Source organism: Pan paniscus, chromosome 5 (assembly GCF_029289425.2).
Source record: "Pan paniscus chromosome 5, NHGRI_mPanPan1-v2.0_pri, whole genome shotgun sequence".
NCBI lineage: Eukaryota > Metazoa > Chordata > Mammalia > Primates > Hominidae > Pan > Pan paniscus.
This window is the reverse complement of record NC_073254.2, coordinates 179,272,920-179,299,305: the sequence shown is the minus strand read 5'-3', so window position 1 is coordinate 179,299,305 and position 26,386 is coordinate 179,272,920. Positions and strand designations below refer to the sequence as shown.

Sequence of the window (26,386 nt, the reverse complement as noted above, 5' to 3'; positions counted from 1 at the left end):
ACCCTCCACCCCACCTTCCCCCACCATCTTCCTCTCTTGGGAGCACTCTTCCTCCCTACCCACCACAATCACTTCACCTTGGGCTGCGCATCTTCATCGACCCCTCTCTTCTGGAAGGAATGGAATAAGTGAGTGATGTTCTCTCTCAGGAATTTGCATTCTTATGACAAAACTTTAAACCAGAGGAGTGACTTTCTAATAGTGACAATTTAACCCTTAGAGAGTTACCTAATGAAGGTTGTTTTTAACATAAAGGCCTTTTGGGGACCCTGAAACAAAACCCTACAGGCAACCTTACCGTCAATCTCCTTATAAGATCAACTCTGAATTTAAGGTTCTCAAAATGCCTTAGGCCAAATATCGCAACCTCCTCCTCCCACCCACCGCACCACACACAGACTGGACCTGTTAAACAAAACACTTGACCTGATGAGATATTTTCATTTCCTGGATTCCCATTGACTTTGATATTAAAATTGATGTCATTTTTGGTGCTTCATGCCTAACTCATCCATGCCTAACTCAGAGAGAACTGGACAAAAAGACAAACAGGAGACCCAGATAAAAAGCAATCCTGCCCATCATTCCAGCCCTGCCTCTCACCCGCAGTGCCTCAGCTCTGAGTGAAGTCATCAAACCAGCATCTAACTAAGGAGCAGTCATTCCGGCAAGCACAAATCAATGTGCGTGAGCTTAGATTACTTGACTGAAAACTTATCCTTGGGGTTAGAAGTACGACAGTTTGTTCTATTCCCGATCATTGTTTTGAAGGTCTCATGAGTGCAATCCTTCAACGTGAAATAAAGCTATAAGGAATGTGAATGTGGCTTCGGGCTCTGTTGGTTGCATTCTGAGTTCTGTGTTATGGAATCAGCACTCTGATAGCATAAAGATGAAATATGACAAAGTGAGTCCCTTGTTTATTTTTAAGTATTCTTAGAAACTTGAAACAGACCATCCTCTCTGCTGGACAAATGAATCATAGAATCTTTGTAATCATTTACAGTATTCTCATCTAATGAAGGTGATACAGGATACATTCTTTAAAGCTATCTATCCATGCACTGGGTCTGTAAAGAAAAATGACAAACCCAAACATCAATTCAACAGGAATCATAGAGTCCAATAGAAGGAACATTGGGAGGAAACTTCACAGTCCATGCATGACAGGTAGGGCCATGACAAGATGTTTTTTCATATTCACAGGATGCAAAATGAGGAAATAAGCTTAAGTTGTAGCCTAAGGGAATTGGGATAAATGAAAAGAATTTCCTGTCTGTGTCCTTCCTCATTCAAGACTGTCTTTGAGTGGAGACAGATGGTAAGGTGCTCCAGACAGAAGAAGAAAGCCAGTAACAGCCTGCTATGACTCCAAAGATTTCATAACACAGCAAAATCACTTCCACAGTTCACACCAGTAAACTTTACTCAGATTCAAGAATATTTTGCTGGGGACTGAGTGGCAAAATAATATTTTGGTGGCCGTTCAGATACCCAGCAATTGCCAGGCTAGACACTTCTGTGCCATAGCTCCCATGGGGAATATGACCTCTATTGGTTTGCCTGAGAATGAAAAATAAGGGCACAATCCCCACCTAGATGTCTTACTTTGGTCTAGCACCAACTCCAGAACTTATCCAAGAGGGCCCAAAGAGGCCAGTTTGGTTCAAGGGTCAAAGTATGGATCCATGACTGCTCTTAGATAGATGGATTCCAAGATTCCAATGGCTCTTCAATGTCTGTCCTTGAAGAGTCTTCAGTTTGCACAGACAGGCCTCCAGAGATTCCCCGGGGTTGCTGACATGCTGAGCCCAGAACTAAGCCTGAGTCCAGCGGTAGGTCTCTGGGCCAACCTGACCAATATCTGCAGGGTCTGTTCATCATAGTAGATGGGGCACCATACCTCATCTTCTCACTCAGGGCTGCCCACACACTTGGTGCTCACTTAAATGGTTTATGGTTGAAGGAAAGGATGTAAGACCAACAAGATCAAATCCAGGAGTCTCCAAGGACCATGCCTACAAGTAATGAAGACCATGAAATGCTCACAAGGGCCGTGAACCCCCAGCAAGTGACATCTATGGAGAATATATGCTCCATCTAAAGGCACAATTCAGTTTAGGTTCCTGGTGACGAAAAGAAATTCAGACAAAAGGTGTCCAGGCTCCACATTGTCAGACATTCTGGGATTTTTTTCTAAGAAGCTAAAACCCTGATTTTTGTGTGAAAACTCCCAATTGTATATTAATTGGTGATTAACTCCATTAAAAAAAAAACACTATGTAGGGACACACACACACATACACATATGAGCTGCCAGACTCAGTCCACTGGTGGCCAGTCAGTGACCTCTACTTTGACCCCAGAAGAAATCCTTTAGTTGTTGACCCAGACAACTTCCTCGTGTCCAATTTCAATTCAGAGACTCTGTGAATCTGGGTCCGTGAGGAAAGTCTATGAATCAAGATGAAAGCTAAAGTCTGGAGAGGAACTAGACCAACCTAGCCCCTGAAGGCATCAGGTACAGATCTGTCCAAGGAATCACATCACACCCCCAGACCTCCCCTCCCTCCCTCAAGAGACCGGAAGGCTCTGAAAAAGCTGTCCTGGGCTCCAAGAAGTAGGGAGATGCATCCCAGGAAGCCTTCAGGGAGAGGAGTGTGGGATGCTACACAGGCTTCAACTACCAGCAAAACTGTTGACTTCTGCATGTCTATTTCTGGCCTAACCATTCCAGACCAATATTCCCTTACTGTCTATATGGTCCAATATGAGTTTCAAACTGAACACTTTCAGAATGAAATTCAATATCCAATTATTCAAAATCTTGGTTCAGACAACACCACCTGTCCAAGCACCTGAATTAGATGTTCAGCATCATCCTTCAGTGTCCAGGCATATCCATGGTGGACAAAAATAAGCATGCTTCCTCTCAAGGGAACTCTGTCAAGCACTATTTCTCAGAATAAAGAGAAGGAAGGTTCAGAATCAGTGAATAAAGTGAATCAATGGTAAAAATAATGCCATAATGACACAATTCATAAGAAATCATGCTGAGAAAACTGTGATTTGAAATAGTAACTGAATCTTTCTGGATTAAAAGTGTTGCTTTTGGTCTTGGTTTTGTTTCAATTTTTTAACGACATATAGTTACTTCATTAAGTTCTCAAGGTAGGTAAAAGGAAAAAGATGAATGGATGGTAGATTTTAGAGGTGGGGGCAGGGGTGGTTATAAGAGCATGACATGGCTGAGCGTGGTGGCTCACATAGGTTATCCCAGCACTTTGGGAGGCTGAAGCAGATGGATCACCTGAGCCCAGGAGTTTGAGACCAGTCTGAGCAACATGGTGAAACCTCATTTCTATATATAAAAACAATACAAAAAAATTAGCTAGACATGGTGTCGTGCACCTGTAGTCCCAGCTACATGGGAGGCTGAGGTGGGAGCATTGCTTGAGCCTGGGAGGGCAGGATGCAGTGAGCTATGATTTATCATTGTACCACCACACCCTAGCCTGGGCGACAGAGTGAGACCCTGTCACAAAAAAAAAAGCACGACTAATCCAGAGAGAAACAAAGAATAAAATCATCTTCTATCAGGCATAATTCCCTTGAATATGCTCCATTTTAACTTTGAAATGCACTGATTTTAGCCAAATGTTCTACAGCACCAAAAGTGTTGGCTCAGAGTCAGCATTCAATAAATATTAGGTGAATAAATGAATACTTTAAGTTTGCTTTACAGTCCATCTACCATTTAGAAACAAAATAGCAACTGATAAGCATGCTTACATTTTTTAATTCTGTGATTGCACTGAAACAGAGCTTACCACTCACATAATCGTTGTAGATAATGAAGTTAAAATACACAGCTGAGGTTTAAAAAAATCCACTAATAAAATGTTGAATAGGTAAAACCAAATATTTTCTGAGTTAATGAGTTATGGAATAGTTGCAGGAAAAACAAATGCTATTTCTTCTTTGATTTTTCTACCAAGTATTCCCTGGAGAAAATTATTCAAGTAACTAAAAATCCATTTGATTTGATTTGAAAATCAAGTCTTCAAATAATAGATTTGAGTTATCTTTGGATCTCAAAACTCCTGGTCCCACTGTACTTAGACAATTCATTGATTCCTAGGACCCATCTCTTATAGTGATATGGTTTGGCTCTGTGTCCCCACCCAAATCTCATGTTGAATTGTGATCTTGAGTGTTGGAGGTAGGGGGTGATGAGATCATGGAGCGGTTTCTAATGGTTTAGCACCATCCCCCTAGTGCTGTCCCATGATAGTCTCACAAGATATGGTTATTTGAAAATATGTGGCACCTCCCCTTTCGCTCTCTTGCTCCACCATCGTAGACGTGCTTGCTTCCCCTTTGCTTTCTGCCAAGCTTGTAAGTTTCCTGAGGCCTCCTAGCCTTGCTTCCTGTACAGCCTGAAGAACCGTGAGTCAATTAAATCTCTTTTCTTCATAGGTTACCCAGTCTCAGGTAGTTCTTTACAGCAGCGTAAGAACGAACTGATACAAATACCAAATGGAATACATTAGGCCAAGCAATAAAAGGGCCTATATATTTCTAGTGTGCTGATCAATAACAAATTACATTTCAGTTTCATTTCCCCAGGCTAAATGTATGAAGCACCCGTTCCTGAACTTGAAGCATGGGGCACAAAAGTGCTCATGACGAACATTTGAGTTCAAAACAAAATTGAACAAACAGATAAAAGAGTCAGAAAGCAAAATATCAGGTTTATTGCTGACAAAGCTGAACTGGAGAATGTGGGCTCTAACGTGTGGCCACCATTGTGCTTCCTACCTCCTCGTCTCCCCGCTCCAGCTCTGGACCACTGGAGGACCCAGAAGTAGACTGCAGGGCAGACTACTCAGCACGCAGCTTCCCAGCTGTGGACAGAGAGCAACTGGCCTAGACCTCACCCCATGAATTCCCACAGGGACGTGGGAGTGGAGCCAAATGGAACTTTCCCGTAAGAAGGCGGACCTGAGAGGAGACACTCATGCCTGGGGCTTCTAATCCATTCACGCCACCAGGTAAAGAAAGAAGGCCGACCAGGCTGTACTCCTCCCAATCGCCCTCGGCTGCAGCATGGAGTGCGGGACAGGGGACAGGCCAGAAATGTCCTCTGTTGTGCTCTATGGCACCACAGTTCCTCTCCTTGGAAGCTCCCTGAACATCCCCAGCTGGTTGTCCCTGACCCCACTGGGTGCAACGGTCAACCTATGGTCAAGCTGTGGCTGCCCCTCAGGGCAAGGATGAGGACCACCTCGCGCCACCTTCAGGCGATGCCCTGGATTCATCAGTGACCTGCCATGTATCTTCCTGGGATTAAAGATGGGAATACCACCCCTATCAGGACCCCAGAAGGCTTTGACATGGGTAAAACTCATTCTTTAGCCAACTCCAAAGTCAAGCTGACCTCCAGGCTGAAAATTTACTGCTGTCCTGACCTATTCCAATGCCAAATTTTGCACAGTTTATGCTGTCCAAAAGAGCCCAGCACAGTCCCAGGAATGAGATGATATAACAGCATGACAATCTGTTCATAACACAATACAAGCAATATAAAAACACCCAGATTTTCACAGAAATCCTTCCCATCACAAAATTCCCAGGGGAAATTTAAAATCCAAAAGTAGTGCTGTCTTTGTCTTATAGCTCAAAACCGAAAGAAATTAAAGTCCAAATAGCTTTCCTCCTTTACTTCTTATACTATTCGGCCTCAGCCAGGGAAGAGTCTTTCCAACGCCCAGGAGGGGTAAGAGTTCCCTCAGCAACTGTGGCCTCTGCCATCATTCACTGAAATCGGTGCCGTTTCTTCAGGGTTCCCTGAAGTAAGAATAAGTGAATCCAAAGCGTCCTGCTTGCCTAAATTCTTAGAGTCCTCCACACAATCTCTATAAGGAAGCCAATCCACACTGTATTGTGGAAAGAATACACATCATTTCTGTCTATCCAGTAAAGCTCCCCTAATTCTTCTGGTAATGGACGTGTGACCCCAAACTGCCCAGGGAACTTCCCAGGAATTTTTCTAACTGGAGCTGGACTGGAGATGTGGCCAGTACTTTCTACTCATGAGGCTGTGGAGGAAGAATCCTGATATTGCTGGTGACCAGCTCTTGCTGTCACATTGAGAAGAGACCAGAGGTGAGGAGAGAGTTCCAATGATGCTTACAGCCCTAGTTCTAGGCATCCCAAAGGCCAGCTGGCCCCCTGCCTATCCCATGGTATAGCTCCAAGAACCAATGAATTCTGGAATTTAAATGAGCTCAAGTTGGGTTTTTGCCATCTATAGTCAGACCCCGATGGGCTAGAACATTATTAATCAAGATCTTCTATGAAAATAAAAATTGGCCAGGTGCAGCAGCTCACACCTATAATCCCAGCACTTGGGGAGGCTGAGGTGGGCAGATCATCTGAGGTCAGGAGATCAAGACCATCCTGGCCAACATGGTGAAACCCTGTCTCTACTAAAAATACAAAAATTAGCCAGGTGGGCATGGTGGTGGGCACCTGTAATCCCAGCTATTCTGGAGGCTGAGGCAGGATAATCGCTTGAACCTGGGAGGCGGAGGTTGCAGTGAGCTAAGATTTTGCCACTGCACTCCAGCCTGGATGACAGAATGAGACTCCATCTTAAAAAAAAAAAAAAAAAAAGTAAAAATTAACATTTTTGAAGCTACCCCCACAGCCAGTGTATTTGGACGCACTCAAAGAAATTGAGGCGGCCGGGCGCGGTGGCTCACGCCTGTAATCCCAGCACTTTGGGAGGCCGAGGCAGGTGGATCACGAGGTCAGGAGATCGAGACCATCCTGGCTAACACAGTGAAACCCCGTCTCTACTAAAAATACAAAAAAAAATTAGCCGGGCCTGGTGGCAGGCACCTGTAGTCCCAGCTACTCAAGAGGCTGAGGCAGGAGAATGGCGTGAGCCCAGGAGGCGGAGCTTGCAGTGAGCCGAGATCGAGCCACTGGACTCCAGCCTGGGCAACAGAGCAAGACTCCGTCTCAAAAAAAAAAAAAAGAAAAGAAATTGAGGCAGATACCACCTGGTACGACTGCCATTCCTAGTGGAGCATTCACAGCAGCCCACCCAGCCTGCAGAGGAGCCAGTGAGGACAGACTAAGTTACAAAGAAACTCCCAAAGGAATGTTAAGGGCTTTGGAAATACACTGGTCCAATAAAACCCCAAAAATGCTGAAGTTATTTCTTAAGTATACCAAAGATTGCTCTTTAATGCAACAAACCCTTCATGCTTACGTAAGTCTCCCTACTTCATCTTTGTTTGAAGTTCAAGTTTTACTTTCCATTGGAAACCGCCAAATACTTCCCAGACTCTGAAATGAAGAAAACACAGATCTCAGTGTAACCACACGTCTTGGACCAATAAGTCAACAGATAATCAGCCAGAAAAGGTTAGGATGTACTACAATAGCAGTATAGCTTGGAGGTAGGAATCAATGTGATATACGACATAGAGACTAGGATTCAGAGGAAAGGTGGAAAAATTCAGCTATCATTCATACGATACCGGACAGCACAGAAATATTCAGAAATTCAGAAACATCAGAGGGTTGACAACACATGGACAAAACACTAGAACGACTCAAATGACTGACCAAATTTTAAATATTTTTTCAAATGGATGTTGGAATTATATTTGGCAAATATTTATCACCCAGACCCCACCCAGAAAAAAGAAAACCCTGGAAGTCCAGGTTGTTTTGTGGTTCTGTGATGTAAAACTAATACTAGTAAAATTTGCAGATGGCGGATTGAATTTTCCCCGAGGAGGCTGCTGTTGGGTAGACACAGTCTGGGTATGAAAAGAACCCCCTGGGTCCCCTTCTGACATTTCTCAATATGCATAGGGTTCAATAGAAGTGTTTTCCACAGTTGGCATTGGGTTCTTTAAGGATAACTGTACAAAAAATAAAATCAAACCCTAGCTCTTTGGAGTCTGAACTTATTATAAAACACACTAGGGAATGGAAAGAGCTTTGCAAACAAAACTCTGACACCACCCAGTGCTTTGTCAGGTCAGAGGAACATCAAGGCAAGCAGGTGTCCCAGGTCCCACGGGAGATGGAGGACAGCAATGGAAGCAGATCGTGTCCTACAGACTTTATCCCTGGTTCACATTCCTCACTGCCCAATCCATTTCCCCATGAAACTCTAACTTACTGGATTCTACTCCAGGCCCCAAAGCGCCCTGTTATGTTCACCTGGGGAGGGTGGACACTGGTGGAGTGAGCAGCTCTGCCCTAGGCTACAGGTCCCCATTACTGGCTGCAGCCAATACTCACTCCTGAGCAGAGGAGCCAGCGGCACTCCTGGGCTCACCTCTCCAGCCACCCCAGCCCCACCTAAATTCCCCGTGGTTGTCACCAGCTATTCTTCCAGCATTTTGATAACAACGCATCATTTTATTCAGACAAAAAGGCCAAATTTTCATGCATGCATGCCAATGTACTTATAAGGGTACACTGGATAGTCACTGAGTACAGTTGTGAATCACATTTTTTCTTCATCATCTCAAAGAAGCCAAATGGTGAAGCCATCCAAATCTCCAAAGGGGAAACATTGGCCAATCTTTAAATGGCATTTGTCAGATCCATTTCTATCCCCTCCAGACTGTCAGCGCCACCACCACCTCCACGCATTTCTGTGTGAGCACTTTCCACCTCTGGTGAGTTTCAAGTGGCTGCATGTCAGGGTGATCCTCACACCTGGGCTTCAGTAGACTGCATCCTGTGCCAGAGACCCCTGTGTCTCTGGGCTCTGCCTGGGAGCTGCATGTCAGCTTGCCATGCAGGCGACTTCCAGGCATGCTGCCTCGCATGAAAAGGTCCCATGGAAAGAGCTTCCATGGTGCCTGGGCAGCTCACTTTTGCCTCTAGGGACCTCAGGAAATGGCTCCCAACCTCCAGCCAAGTTCACCTGCACCATTGCACGATGCGGGCAAACTAAGCCTTTCATTCAGAAGCACTCTCATTATCTCAAGGGTTAATGGCTCCTTATGGACAAAGTTTGCCTAGAATGTATTAGATTCTAGGTTGTTTGTTTATTTGCATTTCAGGGGAAATTGGAGCAAAGAGAAAGAATATTCATTAATATAGTTTATCTTTCATTATTCCCTTTCATTATCTTCCTACTTTACTCCCTCCTTCCCCACAACCTGCCAACTTGGAAAAGATCTAAAAGCAGAAAAATACAAAAATGGAACAGTAAAATGAAACATGAAGAAATTCTGTTTCAAAATAAACTGCAAGCAGCAAAACTAAAATCAAACTCTCAAGCCAATAGGAACTGACTGTAATTTGCTCAGAGAATATTCTTAAAATAAATCTCCCTTATCCCTCAAGATGTTTCTGAGACATTTTAAGCTGGATTTTTATTAGTCCCATTCAAGTCCAGTTTCCCAACTAATATATAACAGTCTGACAGATTGCATTAAATTCAGAAACCACCACCATAGACACTATGGATTGGCTACCCAAAAGCTATTCCCAGCTTCTTTCTCCCTCGCCTTCTACTACAGAGGCCGGAATACTAAACATTCAGTCATGACTTTTCAGCTTCCCTTGCAGCTAGGATGGCCATATGATCAACTCTAGCCAATGACAGAAATAGGGAGGTTCGTCCTGCCATTTCTCAGAAAGCATTTTAAAGGGGTTAGGTTTGGCTGTTATGGGCTGGTGGCCTTTTGTACCTTCCTCCTTTTTTACCCCTTGGGATGTCAACATGATACCTGGTGATGCAGCTGCCAACTTAAAACATGGAGTGACAATCTTGAGAATGATGACAGCAAAGTGGAAAATGGAACAAGACTATGTGTCCATAACCTTGTTAAACCATGGGACAGTCCCGGTCTCTCTGCTCCCAAGTTTACTGGTGAATGAGATAAACAATTCTCTTACTTGTTTAGCCACTGTTAATCAGATATCATGTTGTCAGCAGCCCAACCCACTGCTACCTAACATCACTTCTGGATTTGTAAAATCAAATCATCTTCCTGATTTTTAAATGAGAGCTGCTTTGGTTTAATTTTCATTACTTTCTGTTTGTTATTTTTAAGGGATCCCCTCTGGGAATTTAATTTTGACAGTTCCAATGCTTATTTGTCAGTAGGCCATTGACTTGAGTAATTACATCTGCCCAGAGAGTGATGCAGCCATAAATCAGACTGAACTTCACCATCAGATCTGGCTGAATTCAATCATTAGGATTTGAGGTTTTAAAGTTCTTGGCCATTTTGTTTAGGATCCAGTGTAAGCAAAAGCTACCGTTTCAGAGCAAAAACAAGATTCCCCCCCCACCCTCCATATAAACCACCAGCTTTCCAGAATGGTTTAGGGAAATGGAACTGGAGGAATTCCATAAATATATTTATTTATAACAATCATAAGAAATAACAGGCCCTAAAGAGCAAATGCCTATAGTTGGGAAGGGCTCATGCCTTCCATTGGCAGGCATCAGAGACCCAACTAGAAGCCAGTACTTTGCAGGTTTTTGTGGAATTTTTTCACACATTCTTCAAATTCAATTTGTAACCAAGAAATAGTTTCTTAAAGAATGACCATTGTTTGCTAGTCCAGCTAGTCTCAGCCTACTATAAACTGCTTGGCATGCCAGACCAAAAACCACTCCCTGAAAATTTATTCCTTCTCCCAAAATGTGAAAGTCATTGTCTAACTATGTTAAACACTTGGGCATTACTGTACCCAAAATCACCACTCATATTACTCAGAAAGCTCCCTGAAAAACACCCTTAGAAGAGAGGCCAAGCAAAGGTTCTGGAGAGGTAGGTTTGAAACAGAGTGAATGAGACAGACATGACCAAGAGCCAGCTACCACATAGACCCAGTGACAACCCCACTTGCTAATGAGCCATTTTTAAAACATTTCAGATAATAAAACTCATTTAATGATTATGAATGGGCATAGGATTATCAATAAAAAGGGGAAAATACACTACACACCTAATAAACTGAGAGTTTAAGTTTTGGATCCATTTGTAATATAGAAAAAAAATATTTAAGGAAGTAAAAAAGAAAGGAAAGGAACATTTGCTGACCACCTACTTAGTGCCAGCCATTTCATTCATTTATGGAACAGATATTTACTGAGTGCCTACTATGTGTCAGATTCTAAGCAAGGAACTGGCAATATAGAAGTGATTTAAAATGAGCTGTGTTATCATAACTATTTTCTCTTTGATCCCCATTTCAAAGCCTGTGCACTGCACTTTGGTGTTCGCATTTTTATAAATAAGGAAACTGAGTCACAGAGAGTTAAGTGATTTGCCCAAGGGCACACATCTAGTAAGTGACAGTCAAGCTCAGACCCATCTGAAACTATGGACCATGCTCTTTCTACTATACTTTGTTCCCTCTCAGCTGTAATTATAATTAAAAGCAATAAGTATAAACCTGGAGATAAATCAGAACCAAAGATATAAAACTGAAAGCCAGTGGTGGCAGCTGAATTCATAAGGACACATGAGCTCATGCCCTGAATGGATCTTGTGAATGCAAGATTTCATGCTGCCAAATCTTCATCTCTTGCTCCTCAGCTTACTCTATGTCCAACAACAGTGAGCGTCTCCTCCTAGAAGCAACTCTTCTCAGGTCCTCCCTGACCACTAGACTAGCTTCTGGGACGCCACACTCCCTGGTTTCTCTTCCACATCATTGGTCACCCCGTCTTGGTCTCCTTTGCCAGCTCCTCCTCCTCTGCCAGAACTCTAAATGGTAGAGCACTGCAGAGCCCAGCTCTGGCTTTCCCTCTTCTCTACTGCACTCCTTCCTTCTCTACCCATGTAGCACACCTGGTGCTATGACTGCAAAGACCATCCATATGTGGAAGGCTCCTGAATTCCCAACTCCAGCCCTGGCTTCCCCTCTGAGCTCCAGTGTGTCCAACTGTCTACTTGACATCTCCACCCAAAGAACACAGAGGTCTGAGGGATGACAGTTTAAATCTGAAATTTTAGTGGTAGGAGAACCAGAAAAAAGTTGCATCATGGAAGCAGGAGAGATTTTCAGGAAGAAGGGAATGTCCACCAATGTCAAGTCAAGTCAAGGCTGAAAAGAGCCCATTTTTCTCCTCTTGAAAGAGAGTGTCCACCACCATTCAAGGCCCTCAAAGAAAGCAAATATGCCACTCAAGTTTCTCTCTACAGATATCAAACTTAGTCCATTTTTCTATGAATGTAGCTAATCCTACCTACCTCATAGGATTGATGCAAGAATAAAATATGAAAGAAAATCATAAAACACTCCACACATGTAAGATAACGTCAACATGAGGAATAAATGCCACAGAACACCTGATATCCCCAATCACAACCTGGTACAAAATGACCCAGCCTGATTCCCAGTATCTCAGCTCTTGGCCAATTCTCCCTCCGCACACAGCAGAGGTCCTCATTTCCTTCCATCTTGGAAAACATACTTTTAATTGGAATTTTAAAATCTTGACAGTTGAAAAGAAACTTAGATAATCTGATTCAGCTTCTCCTCTTCCATCTGCCTATTGATTGTAAATCCAAAATAGTCTTCAGTGATTTCCATGACTGGACAGACCCAGTCAAATTCTAACACATTTCCCTACCTTCAAAGGTAAACATCTTTGAATATGCTATTCAATTGGGTAACATAGAGTTACTAAGAAAGCCACTCCCCTGGGAATACAAGTGAATTAATTTGGAGATATGTAAGAAAGGCAACGGGCTTCAATCTACTGAAGGAAGCACTACATTGGCACATGAAAGAGTGAGGGTATCAGGCATTTACTATCAGCTGAGTGCCACTAACAAGAAACATTATCAGGGCCCAGGGGAAAGGAAGTCCTCCCAAAGCTAGGATAATCAGAGAACAGAGTATGGCATTAATGGAATTCAAGGAGTGCTTTTACTAGAGATTTTCCCCATGTGTGGAAGCCCTGGGTCACTCACTGCTTTCCAGGGCTTGAATTCCAAGAGGACACATAGTCTGTCCCTCTCTGTGGCTGTGACCTAGCCTATCTTTGACTCCTCAAAATGCCGAGAATTGTTTCCTGTAATGAAACTACATTGCAATTTCAGAGTGCCAGTGGACCCCACGGAACTCATCCCAAGGACCCCAAGTCAGATTCCGCATGCTTGTTAAGAGGGACACACAATCTGCTCAGATGATATCTAGTGTTTGTACCCTGAACCTCAGCCTCCCTAGGTGCTAGCATTGAAAGTGCAGTCATGATGCAGCTGTGAAAATAAGATCACCCCAAGGCCTCACATCCTTTGGGCGTGGTTTGTTTGAATATCAGCAGGTACATATGTGGATTCTGAGAATTATTAGCCAAAACAAGATGCTTCAATTCTCCCAGGCTATCAGAGAGCAGTAGAAGGAAATTGCTGGGTGGGGTGGAAAGTGGTATTAAAAACAGACTGCAGCCAGGGCACATGTTACAGGAAAAGAGAATGTGATGGTTTTCCATATCATCAAGAAGGTCAAAGCCTGTCAGATCCATGGCCCATGGACTGTCTGTGGTAGAACAAGACTGCCTTCATCTCGTGACCTGGAAGTCTCAACTAGAAAATACAATCTAGACAGAAAAAAAGAGAAAGGCACATTCCAAATTTTACAGAATAGGAAAAAAAAGTACTGATTTTTTGAGTTTCAGATTGAGTCAACACCAAAGTGTGCCCGCCAGGCAAGGTCCTCAGACATAGTTTGTGGTCCCTCTTCCTGATCTTACAATTCTGTATGTTTCAATGTAAAAACACTACATCTGGCAAGCGGAAGTTTATTAGAAAGTCCAAGATGATCCTATATTGCTACATTTATAATATTTGGTTGTCATTTATAGCCACAACAATCCCAACTTCTTTATTACTAAATCTTTGTAACCCCAGAGCCTAGCACAGTGCCCTGCCGGCAGAAGATGTGAGTTAATTACTTATTATTTAATCTATCAGTGAAGGACCTAGCCAGGCTTGATCAAATAATTAAGACCACTTGAATGTCCATAGGTCTTTGGAACACCAGGTTGACAGTTCAGCACACAATGCATCTCAGGGGCTTATCCCTTCCTCATCTGAGCTGTGGCCCAGTGCTGGAAGCTGATGAACTCTTTTGTCTACTGAAAAGGAATCATCACTGATCATTAGAGAAAGGCAAATCAAAACCACAATGAGATACCATCTCGCACCAGTCAGAATGGCGATTATTAAGAAGTCAAGAAACAACAGATACTGTCGAGGTTATGGAGAAATAGGAAAGTTTTTACACTGTTGATGGGAATGTAAATTAGTTCAACCATTGTGGAAGATAGTGTGGTGATTTCTCAAAGATTTAAAACTGGAAATACCATTTGACCCAGCAACCTAATTACTGGGTCTATATCCAAAAGAATATAAATAATTCTACTATAAAGATACATGCACACGTATGTTCATTGCAGCACTATTCACAACAGCAGACATGAAATCAACCCAGTCTATCACATCAGTGATAGACTGGATTTTTAAAATGTGGGACATATACACCATGGAATACTATGGAGCCATAAGAAGGAATGAGATCATGTCCTTTACAGGGACTTGGATGATGCTGGAAGCCATTATCCTCAGCAAACTAATACAGGAACAGAAAACCAAACACAGCATGTTCTCACTTATAAGTAGGAGCTGAACAATAAGAACACATGGACACAGGGAGGGGAACAGCACACACTGGGGCCTGTCAGGGGAGGACAGGGGGTTGGGGCAGAGCATCAGGAGAAATAACTAATGCATGCCAGGCTTAATACCTAGGTGATGGGTTGACAGGTGCTGCAAACCACCATGGCACACATTTACCTATGTAACAAACCTGCACATCCTGCACATGTACCCTGGAACTTAAAATTAAAATTAAATTAAAAATTAAAAAAAGAAAAGGAATCATGTTGGTAAGCACACCATACGTTATGAGTTAAATTGTATCCCTTCCAAAAATATATTGAAATTCTAACCCCTGGTATATGTGAATGTGACCTTATTGGGAAATTTTGGAAATACAGTCTTACAGAGTTAAGATGGCCAAAACTAATCCCATATGACCGGTGTCTTTACAAGAGAAGACGCAGGGAGAATGCCATATGACATGGAGGCAGAGGTTGGACTGATGTGTCTAAAAGCCAAGGAAACCACAAGAAGCTAGGAAGAAGCAAGGATAGGCTCTCTGCCAGGGCCTTCCAAGAGAGCATGACTGGCCCTACAGATTCCAGACTTCCAGCTCCGGAGCTGCAAGATAATACATTTCTGTTGTTTAAAGCCACTCAGTTTGTGGTATTTTATTACAGCAGCCCTAGGACACTCACATACTGTGTAAATACAATTCTTCTCTCCAACTGAAAATGGACTTCCAACACAAAGCAACTCTCTCACTAACGTATATGCTGACACCACGCAGTTAGGGTGGGAGGGAAGCAGGGCACTGTCCCACACTCGGCACCACCCCCTTATTCTGCTGGAGGCCGGTCAACATACATAAATATATTTAGGTATATCATATGTAACTAATACCAAAGAAAGCACATCCAGTCATTTAGTAAGCAGTCACTGAGCCTCTGCTATTTGCGGGCAGCATTCTAGACACAGAGGCTACAGCAGGGAATAAAACCAACACAATGTCCTGCCCTCGTGGAGCTTACATTCCAACAAAAGAAGATAGCCAAGTATCAAGTAAGCCAGTAAAATATATGAAATGCCGGGTGTTGATGAGGGCGTGGAGCAAAATAAGGCAGTGATAAGATGTGCTGGGGATAAGGATAGGATTACCCTGTTAAAGGCAGGGAGAAGTCCAGAAGGCCTCTTGAGAAGATGTTGCACAAAGAACCTGAAGAGGATGAGGCATCAACCCATAGATTGTTTTTGTTTTTGTTTTTGTTTTTGTTTGAGACGGAGTCTTGCTCCGTCACCCAGGCTGGAGTGCAGCGGCCCAATCTTGGCTCACTGCAGCCTCCGCCTCCTGGGTTCAAGCGATTCTCTTGCCTCAGCCTCTTGAGTAGCTGGGACTACAGGCGTCTGCCACCATGCCTGGCTAATTTTTGTTTAGTAGAGACAGGGTTTCACCATTTTGGCCAGGCTGGTCTCGATCTCCTGACCTCAGGCAGGTGATCTGCCCGCCTTGGCTTCCCAAAGTGCTGGGATTATAGACATGAGCCACTGCACCCAGCTATCAACCCACTGATGTTCATGGAAGGTTGCTCAGGCAAAAGGAACGGCCAGTGCAAAAGCCGTAAGGCTGGAAGAGGCCTCGTACATTGCAGAACCAGCCACGAGGCCGGAGGCCAAAGCAGATGGCAGACGGTGAGGGAGGGCGTGGTGCGGAAAGGATCATGCACAGTCTGGAAAACTTGTTGGGACTCTGGTTTGTATCTGAGGGAGTCAGGGAGCTATTGGAAGGTTCTGCGACATTGTGCATCACGAGAATCACTGCAGCTGCTGTCCTGAGACTGGAATGTTGCGGGAGAGGACAGGAGCAGTGAGACTATGGAGAGGTCACTGCAAAAATCCAGGTAATACGGCTTGGACCAGGGTGGTAGCCGCACTTCCCTGAGATGCCAAATTGCATGCCATGATTTCTCCATTTACAAAAAAAAAAAAAAAAAAAAACACTTGCAAGCTAACTGCAGTGATCACAAGCAGAATGGGCAAAACACTTTTAAAAATAGTCTTTGGACAATCTCAAAAGGTGACATACTGTAGAACGGCATTTATATGACATTCTTAAAATGACAAAATTATAAAATGGGGGAACAGATTTGTGTCTGGGGTGGATGGGAGGAAGGAAGGTAAATATGGCTACATCAGGTAGCACAGGGGCCTTCTCAGAGAACTCTTCTGCATCTTCACTGTCCTGGCTGGGATGCGGCACTACAGCTATGCAAATGCCGCCTTTAGGGGAAACTAGGTGGAGGGTACATGGTATGTCCACCTTACTGCTGTCAACCTAAACAACAGAGAGGGAGACTCCAAGAGAAAATGATGTTGATTTAGGAGTATGTATTGCAATGGGAATTTGTATGCCACGGTGAACTATCCGCATACTCAGGGAGTGAAAGGAAGACAAAGGCTTTTAAAATGAAAATAAGGAAGATAGCAATTGTCTTGAGTTCATTATCCTTGGCTACAAGGATCAATGAAGAGGATAGTGCCAGTCTGAGGATGGACAGGAAGTTGCTGGGCAGACGTCAGGTTGTCATGGCCTTTGGCAGGCTTGTAATTTTTGTAGTCTTTGCTGAGAGCTCTTGTTATCAGGCATTCGTGCATAGAATCCTCCCCTGCTGGCCTTTCATGGCTCTGTTTGTCAGGGGTTTTAGCACAAGTGACTCCATTTTGATTCTGACAACGTTCATCCTTCTTATAATTGAACAGGAATCTATGACTATCTCAAAATTAAAACTTTTTTAAAACATTTTTTGAAAAATAGCATTTAAGCCTAGGGTGAAGTCCAAACCACCAACCTTTATGTCTTGTGGGGGAATGGGCACACCAGAATTGGCCATAAGAAATGATCGCTGAAAGCACCCCACGACACTCCACTAAAGTAAACACAGCCACACCAGCTTCTCTGTGAAGGGCACACCTGAGCTTTCTGTCCTCTAAGTGTGACTGATGCGTCATCACGAGCACACATCCATCAGAGGAGGCCAAGCCTTCTCTGCAGGGGGATTTTATTGTATATATGATTCTGTGCCACCATGGCAGTTTTCCCCACCATCCCCCAGAGCACCCATAAATTTCACAGAGCTTTTGTCAAAAGCAGCTTCTCCTCCTGATTCTTCAGAAGGGGCTCACAGTGAGCCCACCTGCCCCAGGTCCTGCCCTCCCCTGCCTGGCTAGGGAGGCTTCTCCTGAGCTCCTAGGACAGCACACCTGACCACACCTGTCACACCCCATCCAGCCCCGTGAGTTCCGCCATGGGTGACTGTGGATGAGACTTCATCTCCAGACAAATGTGGGATCATGAAAAATTAGGAGACATCACTGCACAGCTTTCTCAGGTACTTTATTAAAATGCTAGCTAACTCCAGCCACAGCACTAGGGCTTAAGGTACCCGCTATCCACACTTCTTCAAGAGTGGCACATGCTCATCTCCACTCTGTTTGCAGACTTAGTGAAAGTCTCAGTAAATTGTGTCCATTTATTTCCTCTTTAAGCCAAGTTACTTACCACTCCCCGCCCATGAACTCCTAAAATTGCACGGGGTCTTTCCTCGGGAACCACACTGAATTCGGCACAGACCCACCCCTGGCCCCAAAGCCAACATACTCAACTGTTCAAGACCCGCACTATAAATCAATCCTACCAGACTGCCCACATGTAAATACATGAGACTTATGCTACCCTGGAGCCCTTTCCAAAATAGGACTGTTCTGGAACATACGAGCCATTTCAGAAAACATGGAACAAAGATGATTCTTCAAATGAGATATGACTGGAGGTGATACAATACAGGCATTTGGTCTATACTGGCATGAAGAAGGCCCCAAACAAGTAAGCAAATATAGAAGAAGCCCCAAACAATGAACAAAAGCCTCAATGGCCCTTTCTGGCCAGAGCCTCATGCAGTACTGGGATTGGCTGCTACCTGACCTCCCACTGACCCAGCGACATGCCACCTTATGGCACTCCCTCGGTGGCCACCAACACTATGGATCAAGGTCAGACCCCAGGACTTTCCTGAGCTGGGTGCCTCCTACACCTCCAACCCCGAATGCCACCATTGACCCAGAGCAGCACTTAGCACGAACCACCTCGAATATTCCTGGTTCCTTGCACATGACTTCACGTGTGCAGCAGGGTCTGTTCCTTGACCAGAGATGTCCTTCCTCAGCATCTTTCTCCAACTAATGCCTATGTCCTTCTCAAAAGGGCTCAAATATAGCTGGCCTTGACCTCCCAGTCAATTCACCCCCAAAACACCTGTGCTACCTCTGTCCTAGCACGTATCACCTGTCTGTATTATCCTCATCCAGCCCTCCTTGCCTGTGTGTCCTCTGACAGCAGGCACTATGTTCATCTGACTTTGTGTCTTTGTCTGACTCCCGGTAACCCTTGCTGAATGGATGAATGAATGAATGAATGAATGGACATCCTTCAAATGGAGACTCACACAAAGTTAGAGCTGGGGGGCCCTTCACAATATCTAGGTCAATCCCCTTGCTTTGCTGATGAGAAAACTGAGGCCTGAAGATTTATGACCCACCCAAGGTCACGCAGCCAAATTGGTGGCTCAATTAGGACCTAATAAACCAGATGAAGGGACGTGACACCATAAAACAGTCCCTAAATAGCAGAGCCCAGCATTTAAATGGCACATTTCTCCTGAGAAGTTCAAGACACTTTAACGCTGTGAGCATCAGCCTCACCACCTCTGTGAGATGTAGGGACTTGTCAACCATATAGATTAGCCACTAATGTTTCTCAGCATTTTTCCTTGACTTGAATGGTCCAGTAAACAAAACTGAATGTCTTAGCACAAGGTGGTAGCACTTCCGGGAGCCTTCTGGTTAAATACAGTCTCAAAGGTTCAAAGTTGTGATTTCCACGGTAAAGATCAAGCACTCACAGAGAGTGGCGAAGAGTTTGGGTAACAGGTTAGACACCGAGCACCGGCTCTAAGATGCCGACAGGCGAGCTTAACAGGACCACCAAGGAAAGGGGGCTTCCCCACAGTGAGGACCCTGCTCATATCCACAGGCCAAATCCATCTTGTAACAGAGGCTACATTCACTGCCACTTTGTCTTAAGTTTAGCCTTGTTGGAGTTCAACACATTTCAGTACCTCACATAATCATTTTTCAACAGCCGACAGCAATGTTACAGAAGTAAACTCAGGAAGGCATTCTGAGCAGATCAAAGATGTGAGTGTTGGCACTCACATCCAGCCTAGAGAAGAAAACAAGAAGATACAGTAAAAGCTCAAACCAACCAGAACAGGGGTGTCTGCAGGGAGAGTGTGGGATCTGGACCGCAAAGACTGAGTATTAGATTACAGACTTTGGGAAAACCAGTTAACCTCTCTGACCTCAGTTGCCCCAGTAGCAAGATGAGGATGTTACTGACTTCGTAAGGTCACTGTGAAAATTAAATTAAATAACAGAGAGAAATGGTGAACTCCGTAATGCTTTAAACTGCCAGTTATTATTAAAAGGAAGTAAAAATGTACACCTAGGAATTCCTCATAAAACTGAAAATAGAATTATGTAGATTGTACTTTATAGATTATAAGGATGCCATAATTAAATCATTTCGTCCACATATAGGAGACTGCGGTAAAAAAAATGTGAGCAGCATCTACTTTGTAATTAACATGAACACCTCTCAAGTTATTTTGCTACAAGTGTAGCATTATTATAATAATTAGAATACATAGTATATAATTATAATAATTTGACATTATAATTGTAATATTATCCTCTCTGGATACAAAAATTAACATTGGTGGTGGAGGGGAGAGGCTGAGACGGGACCCATCAGGGCCAAGGAGGCAGTTCCTAAGGCTGATACCCCTGAGACATCCCTTGCTCTCACCCCATCTTCCAGCTGCTGCATCTTTGGTGGAGGCCTGCAGAGGCACCAGCGGCACCCCAACAGCCAGCGGGCTTCTGACCCCAGCTGCAGGTCTGGGCAATTTCCTTTCTCACCAGTGCTTATTTGAATTTGCTAACACGCAGCCATTTCGACTCTTAATTAGTGATCTGTCCTTTCCCGTTTAATATATGAAGGAAGCGCCAATGAGTAGAAAAATTGCCAAAAGGCAAGCACTAAGGGAGAAACAAGGCAGATAACTGGATGTTTGTCCTAATTTGCTTATCTCTATAAAGCCGCAGCGACAGCTAAGTCCAGCTAGGGCTGCACGGAAGGGCCTGCGGGTGGTGGCTTCGGCTCCAGAAGTCCAGGAGCGCCCTCTAAGGGCCTCAGAGCGCAAGCGCTGCCCAGGCCGGGCCGAGGGAGGAAGACGCAGGTTTTTCATAAGCAAGGATAAGTTTTAGGAGGGAGGAAAACGGGGTGCTCACGAATGTGAATAACCAATTCACATACCTCCCTGATTCCAAATGTTCTAACATACATCTACAAAAGTTGGTAAAAGAGATGGATGAAACAGTATCCACCACTGTCCCCCAGCGACCCAGCTCTCCTCCCCAAAGGCACCAAAGTTTGTAGTTTCATGGGTATTCTAACAGAAACGTCCTGTGCAGTTACAAGTAAATACATACACATACATAGTCCTTTCTCTCCTTTACTTTTATACCTTTAAACACCTCTATTTTTTAACTGAAATAAAAGCTTCTGATAACAGTTTAATTATAACTCAAGAAATCCCTAAGTTCCATGGGGGGCCAATGAAAAGAGGTCTGCTCCTTAATCAGCCAAGGGTGATGGAGCCTCTCCCAATGTTTGCTTCCAGGCTCCCTGCCCCCCCCCCATCCCTTGAGGTAGGAAGAATAATGATCCCCCAAAGATGTCCTTGTCCTAATCCCGAGAACCAAGGATGTGGGCACCTCTAGAAGGTAAAAAGAGCAAGGAAATAGATTCTCCCTTAAAGTTTCAATACAGGCCTTGATTTTTGCCCAGTACCGCACATTTCAGACTTCTGATCTCTATAACTATAATAAAGATCATAAATTTGTATTGTTTCAAGTCATTAAGTGTGTGGTAATTTGTTATAGCAATAGGAAATGAATACACTCTCCTTCCCCTCCTGTTTTCAGGGAACGGGCCTTTAGAACTTAAGTATGATGTGAATGGTCTTGGTAGAGTATATTCATCATGCTCTGGAACTGTCTGGTGATAACTTTCCAGGGGTGCAAATTGTCACTCTGCAATCCTATTACAACCTCTGATTCCACAGGAATGAATTTCATGATCAGTTGATGAACAAAACACCTCTTCCATCTGCCATTGGCGGGTTCCAGTGCACAAAAAAGGAGAGAGGGTCTCACCACGTTCTCTCAAAGAGGACTGAAGTAACAGGGAAACCCCATAAAGCCACAGGCAAGTTGAGCCACAGGCGAGCTTGTGATGGAAGCTCTAAAGGCTCCCAGAGATGGAAGGAGCCTCCTTCAATTGACCTATTCTGAAGCGGAGACTAGCCCAAGGCCCCCAGGGGTGCAGGACAGCACTGCCACTCACACCCAGGCATCCTGATTTTTAACCTACTTCCCTCCGTATATACCAGCGTGTCTCAAACATTTTGGTGTCTGAATTATCTTCTATTCTTAAATTTATGAGGATGCCAAGGAGGTTATGTTTCTGTGAGTTTTATCTATCCTTATTGACTTTACTGGGAATTAAAACTAAAATATGTACTTATTTATTTTAAAAAACAATAATAAACCATTACATGTTGACATACAAATATATTTATATGAAAAGTAACTGTTTCCCAAAACAAAGAGAAATGAGTGAGAAGAGCAGCTTTGTTTCTACATTTTGGCAAATCTTTTTAATAGAATATCTCCGATCTGCTTATGCATTCAATCTATTGCAATATATTGTTTTGGTTGGAGAAAACCCAGCCTCACACAGATGTGTAGCTGGACAACTATTTCAATAGCCTTTTTGGATAATTTTGAAAAATCTTTGATATTACACCAAAATTCATCAAGTAGACAATTCTTAGAATCTGAAATCATATGAAGAATTTTTCATATTTTGTTACATTAAAAATCCATTGGGCTATCATGCACTTTGAACAGACCTTTTACCCATGCAAGATTGTTGAAAGGCTATACACTGGTCATTTGGATCTATTGGTTTATTTGGTTATGCAGATCATCCAAATGTTGACACATTTTATGAGATGACATTTACAAATCACATTCATTTATATCACCATTGATCTCACTAGAAAAAAAATTTAAATATTGGGAAACTTTCAAGCTTACAGTGGTGGAAACAACTTGGCAAAATTCTGATTTTCACTTGAAAGCTGAAATGTTATCATTGGCAAGCAATAATAGCAGTTATTTTACTAGAAGTAGCAAGTTCCCTTTGTTCATTTTTGAGAAAACATCGGCCAAATACCCAAGTCAGAATAACCCTAGTTTGTCTGTTGTCATTCTTTGTGGTAAATACCACATTCCATTTTAAAAAACCAGCTAGCTTAATGCATAACACAAACAATCACACCAGTGCTTCCCCCTGGGGTTGCCACTGAACTTGGTCATCAGCAGTAGTAACTTATGTGTCCTTCCCATTTATTTACACTATTAAAAAGACATACACTCAAAGATACAAAGATTTGGTAAAATTAATAATTTTACTGTGGCATCAAGAACATTCTTAATGAAACTGGCAAATTTTTTTTAACTGCAAAGTCCCCCCAAAATTCAAAGACTACTAGTGCACGATGATGTCCCTGCCTTGATTCTCAGTAAGACACCCGCAGTTTACCCATGAAGCTTTTGCACCCTCAATGCAAATGTCAACTGTGAAAAAGGAAAATAGCATCTTAGTAATCTTAGTATTACTTTGAAAATAGTTTTGACATGGAAAATTCCCTAAAAGCTTCTTTAAAGAAGAAAATAAAAATCATCCCTAACCATCCTAAGATACCCACTGCAAATATGTGCATGTGTGAGTACATCCACATGTGTTTAGAAAAATGTATCATACCAGACTGGCAAGGCCATCATAATTTTAATGTTTGCATAGTATCCTATTGTAGGGATGAATATGTGTGGAGGAGGGGACACTGCTTGCTTATTTTGTTTTATGTTTAATTGACCCTACACTGAAGGGCTTATCCAGATCTTCAGTGTGTCCTGCTTTAAGCAAAGTCCCTCGGAGCCACTATTATGTGGCCGTGGGTAATTTCCTTACAGAGATTCTGGCCCCAAAAGGGTGGTGAAGGGGAGAGCTTGACACAAGCAGCTCGCTTGGTCCATGCATTAGTTCAACCAGAGAGAGGGAGCAGTCTATCCACGACGTTGCTGTCAAAGGGAGCCCATGAAAGAAATTATGTACCCCATAATTTCATCCACAGCATGGGGAGCTATCTACAGGTTGCTATGTCTGTTTCTATCCTTCTATTACTTAATTTAAATTTAGTAGATTTCATTCTGAAATGTGCCTGTCCTCCTTTGTCCACCTCTAGTCTGGTCATCATTTGACTGTAGATCCCACGTCAACACAGTAGAGAGAAGGGCTGGGAAGCCGTCCAGCCCCAGCATTCCTCAGCACAGTGATTCACAGAGCAGAAGGCGAAAAAGCAAGAGTGCAGATCGCGGTGGGATTCCAGGAGCTCTCACAAACAACCCCGCTCGGACCCACTCACATGCAACCCACGGGCAGGTGGCAGAGGAATCGGAAAGGCAGAAGGCTGGAATCGCCACAAAGCCAGGGCAGCACTGGTTCCAGTTTCAGACCATTTTCAGAAACAAAAACTCTTCCAACACTCGGAAAATTTTCACTTAGAAAAACAAAAGCCAGGAGTTGTAGGTGGGGAAGTTGGAAGACTTTATTTAGTTTTATTCCTCTCAAGTACTGTGCAAAATATTCAGTGAATACTTTCCTAGAGTTCACTAATGGGAAGAAAAAGACCCTACGGCAGGCACTGCCTTTTATGAGAAAGTGGCATTGGCATCAGAATACCTCGCATAAACCTGAGCCAAGCATTGGGATGATGTATCTACCAAAAAGTCACAAAGTAATGTGATCCCCAACTTTTCTTCCTTTACCCCTGAAGTAAGAGAACAATATATACACTAAATAGCATCATAAAACTGGTACCCTCGTTGGAATAGTATCTGACGATCATTGTCTGCTTCTTGGATTTCTACAAACCAATGACCTAAAAGCCAGTTTCAAGTGTAAAAATGCCTGCACAGGAGGTGGGAACAAGGGCGCCAAAGGCTTAGGAATGAAAACCTCGCCACAAACTTGTCTCTCTCTGCAGGAAGCTTGCAAGAAATCTGACAGGAGCGCGCTAGCATTTTCTGAAAAGCATTGCCCTCAAAGGAAGCATCCATCCTGGCTGCAGCCTCAGCCATTGGGGAAGGGCGAGTTTCTCTGGAATCAGCTTTCTCATTTCCCTCTCCCTCCTCTCAAGACAAACATTTTCTCCCAGCTTGAACGTTCCCCCCGGGCGCGCGGGCCTCCTGCCGCCTGGAGCCGAGCTGGCACTGGAGCGTGTCTCCTCCGGAGCGCAGAGGCACCCGACGCCCTGCGGCAGCTCGCAGCCTTTCCCCCACGACCTTCTAGAACAGCCCTGCTCTGCCTCCCTCCGGTCTCCCGAGTGCGCCCGTCATCCTGCCTCGGGAGAGGTGAACGCGGAGAAAGTAGGATGACCACCTACGCTCCCGAGAAATTCTGGGCAAAGAAAGGCATTACCCCAGCCCGCACGCTGAAAGTCGCCTTTCTTTTCCTTTTTTCCCCGCTGTGCCTGAATCTCCCGGGACACTTAGACGGCTGGAGCCTCCCGACTCCAGGGCGGGCGACGGCAAAGTTAAACGCCAGCGCGCTGCGGTCCCCGGGCACCGAGGCGTCCCCGCTCCCGCCACCCACACAGGGCGCCAAGTGCCCCGACCCGCGAGTGACGAGGACGCACAGGCTAGTGACACGACCCGTAGCCAGCACTGAGCGGGACGACGCGGCCCGAGCGCAGGAGGGTGCGCAGAGAGCTGAGGAGCGCCGGGGGCCCGGGCGCGGCGCGTACCTGGGGCCCCCGCCGAGGAGGCGACGGGGAGCAGCGCGGCCAAGAGCAGCAGCGCCGCCCAGGACAGCCGGCGCGGCGCGCGCAGGGTCGCCCCGGCCTCGGGGGCCATCGAGAGCCCGGGGTGGGCCGGGGCTGGGTGCTTGCGGCTGGCAGGGGGGCGCTGGCCGGAGTCTGGGGAGTGCCGAGGCGCCGCCGTCGGGTCCCCAAGGCCGTCCGTCTGTTCTGCGCGCTCTGCGCGGTGCCCGCCGCGCCCCTGCCCCGCGGCGATCGCTCCCGGCCGCGCACCGGCAGCCGCGCTCCGCCACTGAGGCCGCCGACCTCCCGCCGAGCCTTTTAGCTGCGCTCGGGCGCCCCCTGCCGGCGTGCGGGGCCGGGGCCAGGACCGGCGGGGGCGACCCGGGCGACAGGGGCGACGGGGGCGGCGGGGCCCGGGCTGGAGGCGGGCGGGGCGCGGGACGAAGGGGCCGGAGCGCCCCGGACTGACTTAGCGGTTCTGAACTTGGGGCGGTCGCTGTGCCGGGCCAAGTGGCTGAGGAAGTTCCTCCCCTCGTCTAACCCTCTCATTTTCTGGCTGGGGAAGTCGCCCATCGCGCTGAGGAATGCCCTTTGTCCCCTTACAGAAACACCTCTGCGCCCCACGTGGGGACTCGGGCCGGGACCCCTCACCCG

The 26,386-nt window shown here is 44.9% G+C and overlaps 1 protein-coding gene across 1 annotated transcript in view; it reads right to left on the bottom strand.

The window, feature by feature from the left end:
- The window catches only part of FNDC1 (fibronectin type III domain containing 1), a 102,214-nt gene extending 76,214 nt beyond the window's left edge, over positions 1-26,000 (bottom strand). The window contains exon 1 of the mRNA XM_034963178.4: positions 25,718-26,000. Coding sequence (XP_034819069.4) covers positions 25,718-25,826 — 109 coding nt within the window. The 5' untranslated portion in view covers positions 25,827-26,000. The remainder of the gene's footprint in view (positions 1-25,717) is intronic.
- Between the last annotated feature and the right edge of the window lie 386 nt (positions 26,001-26,386).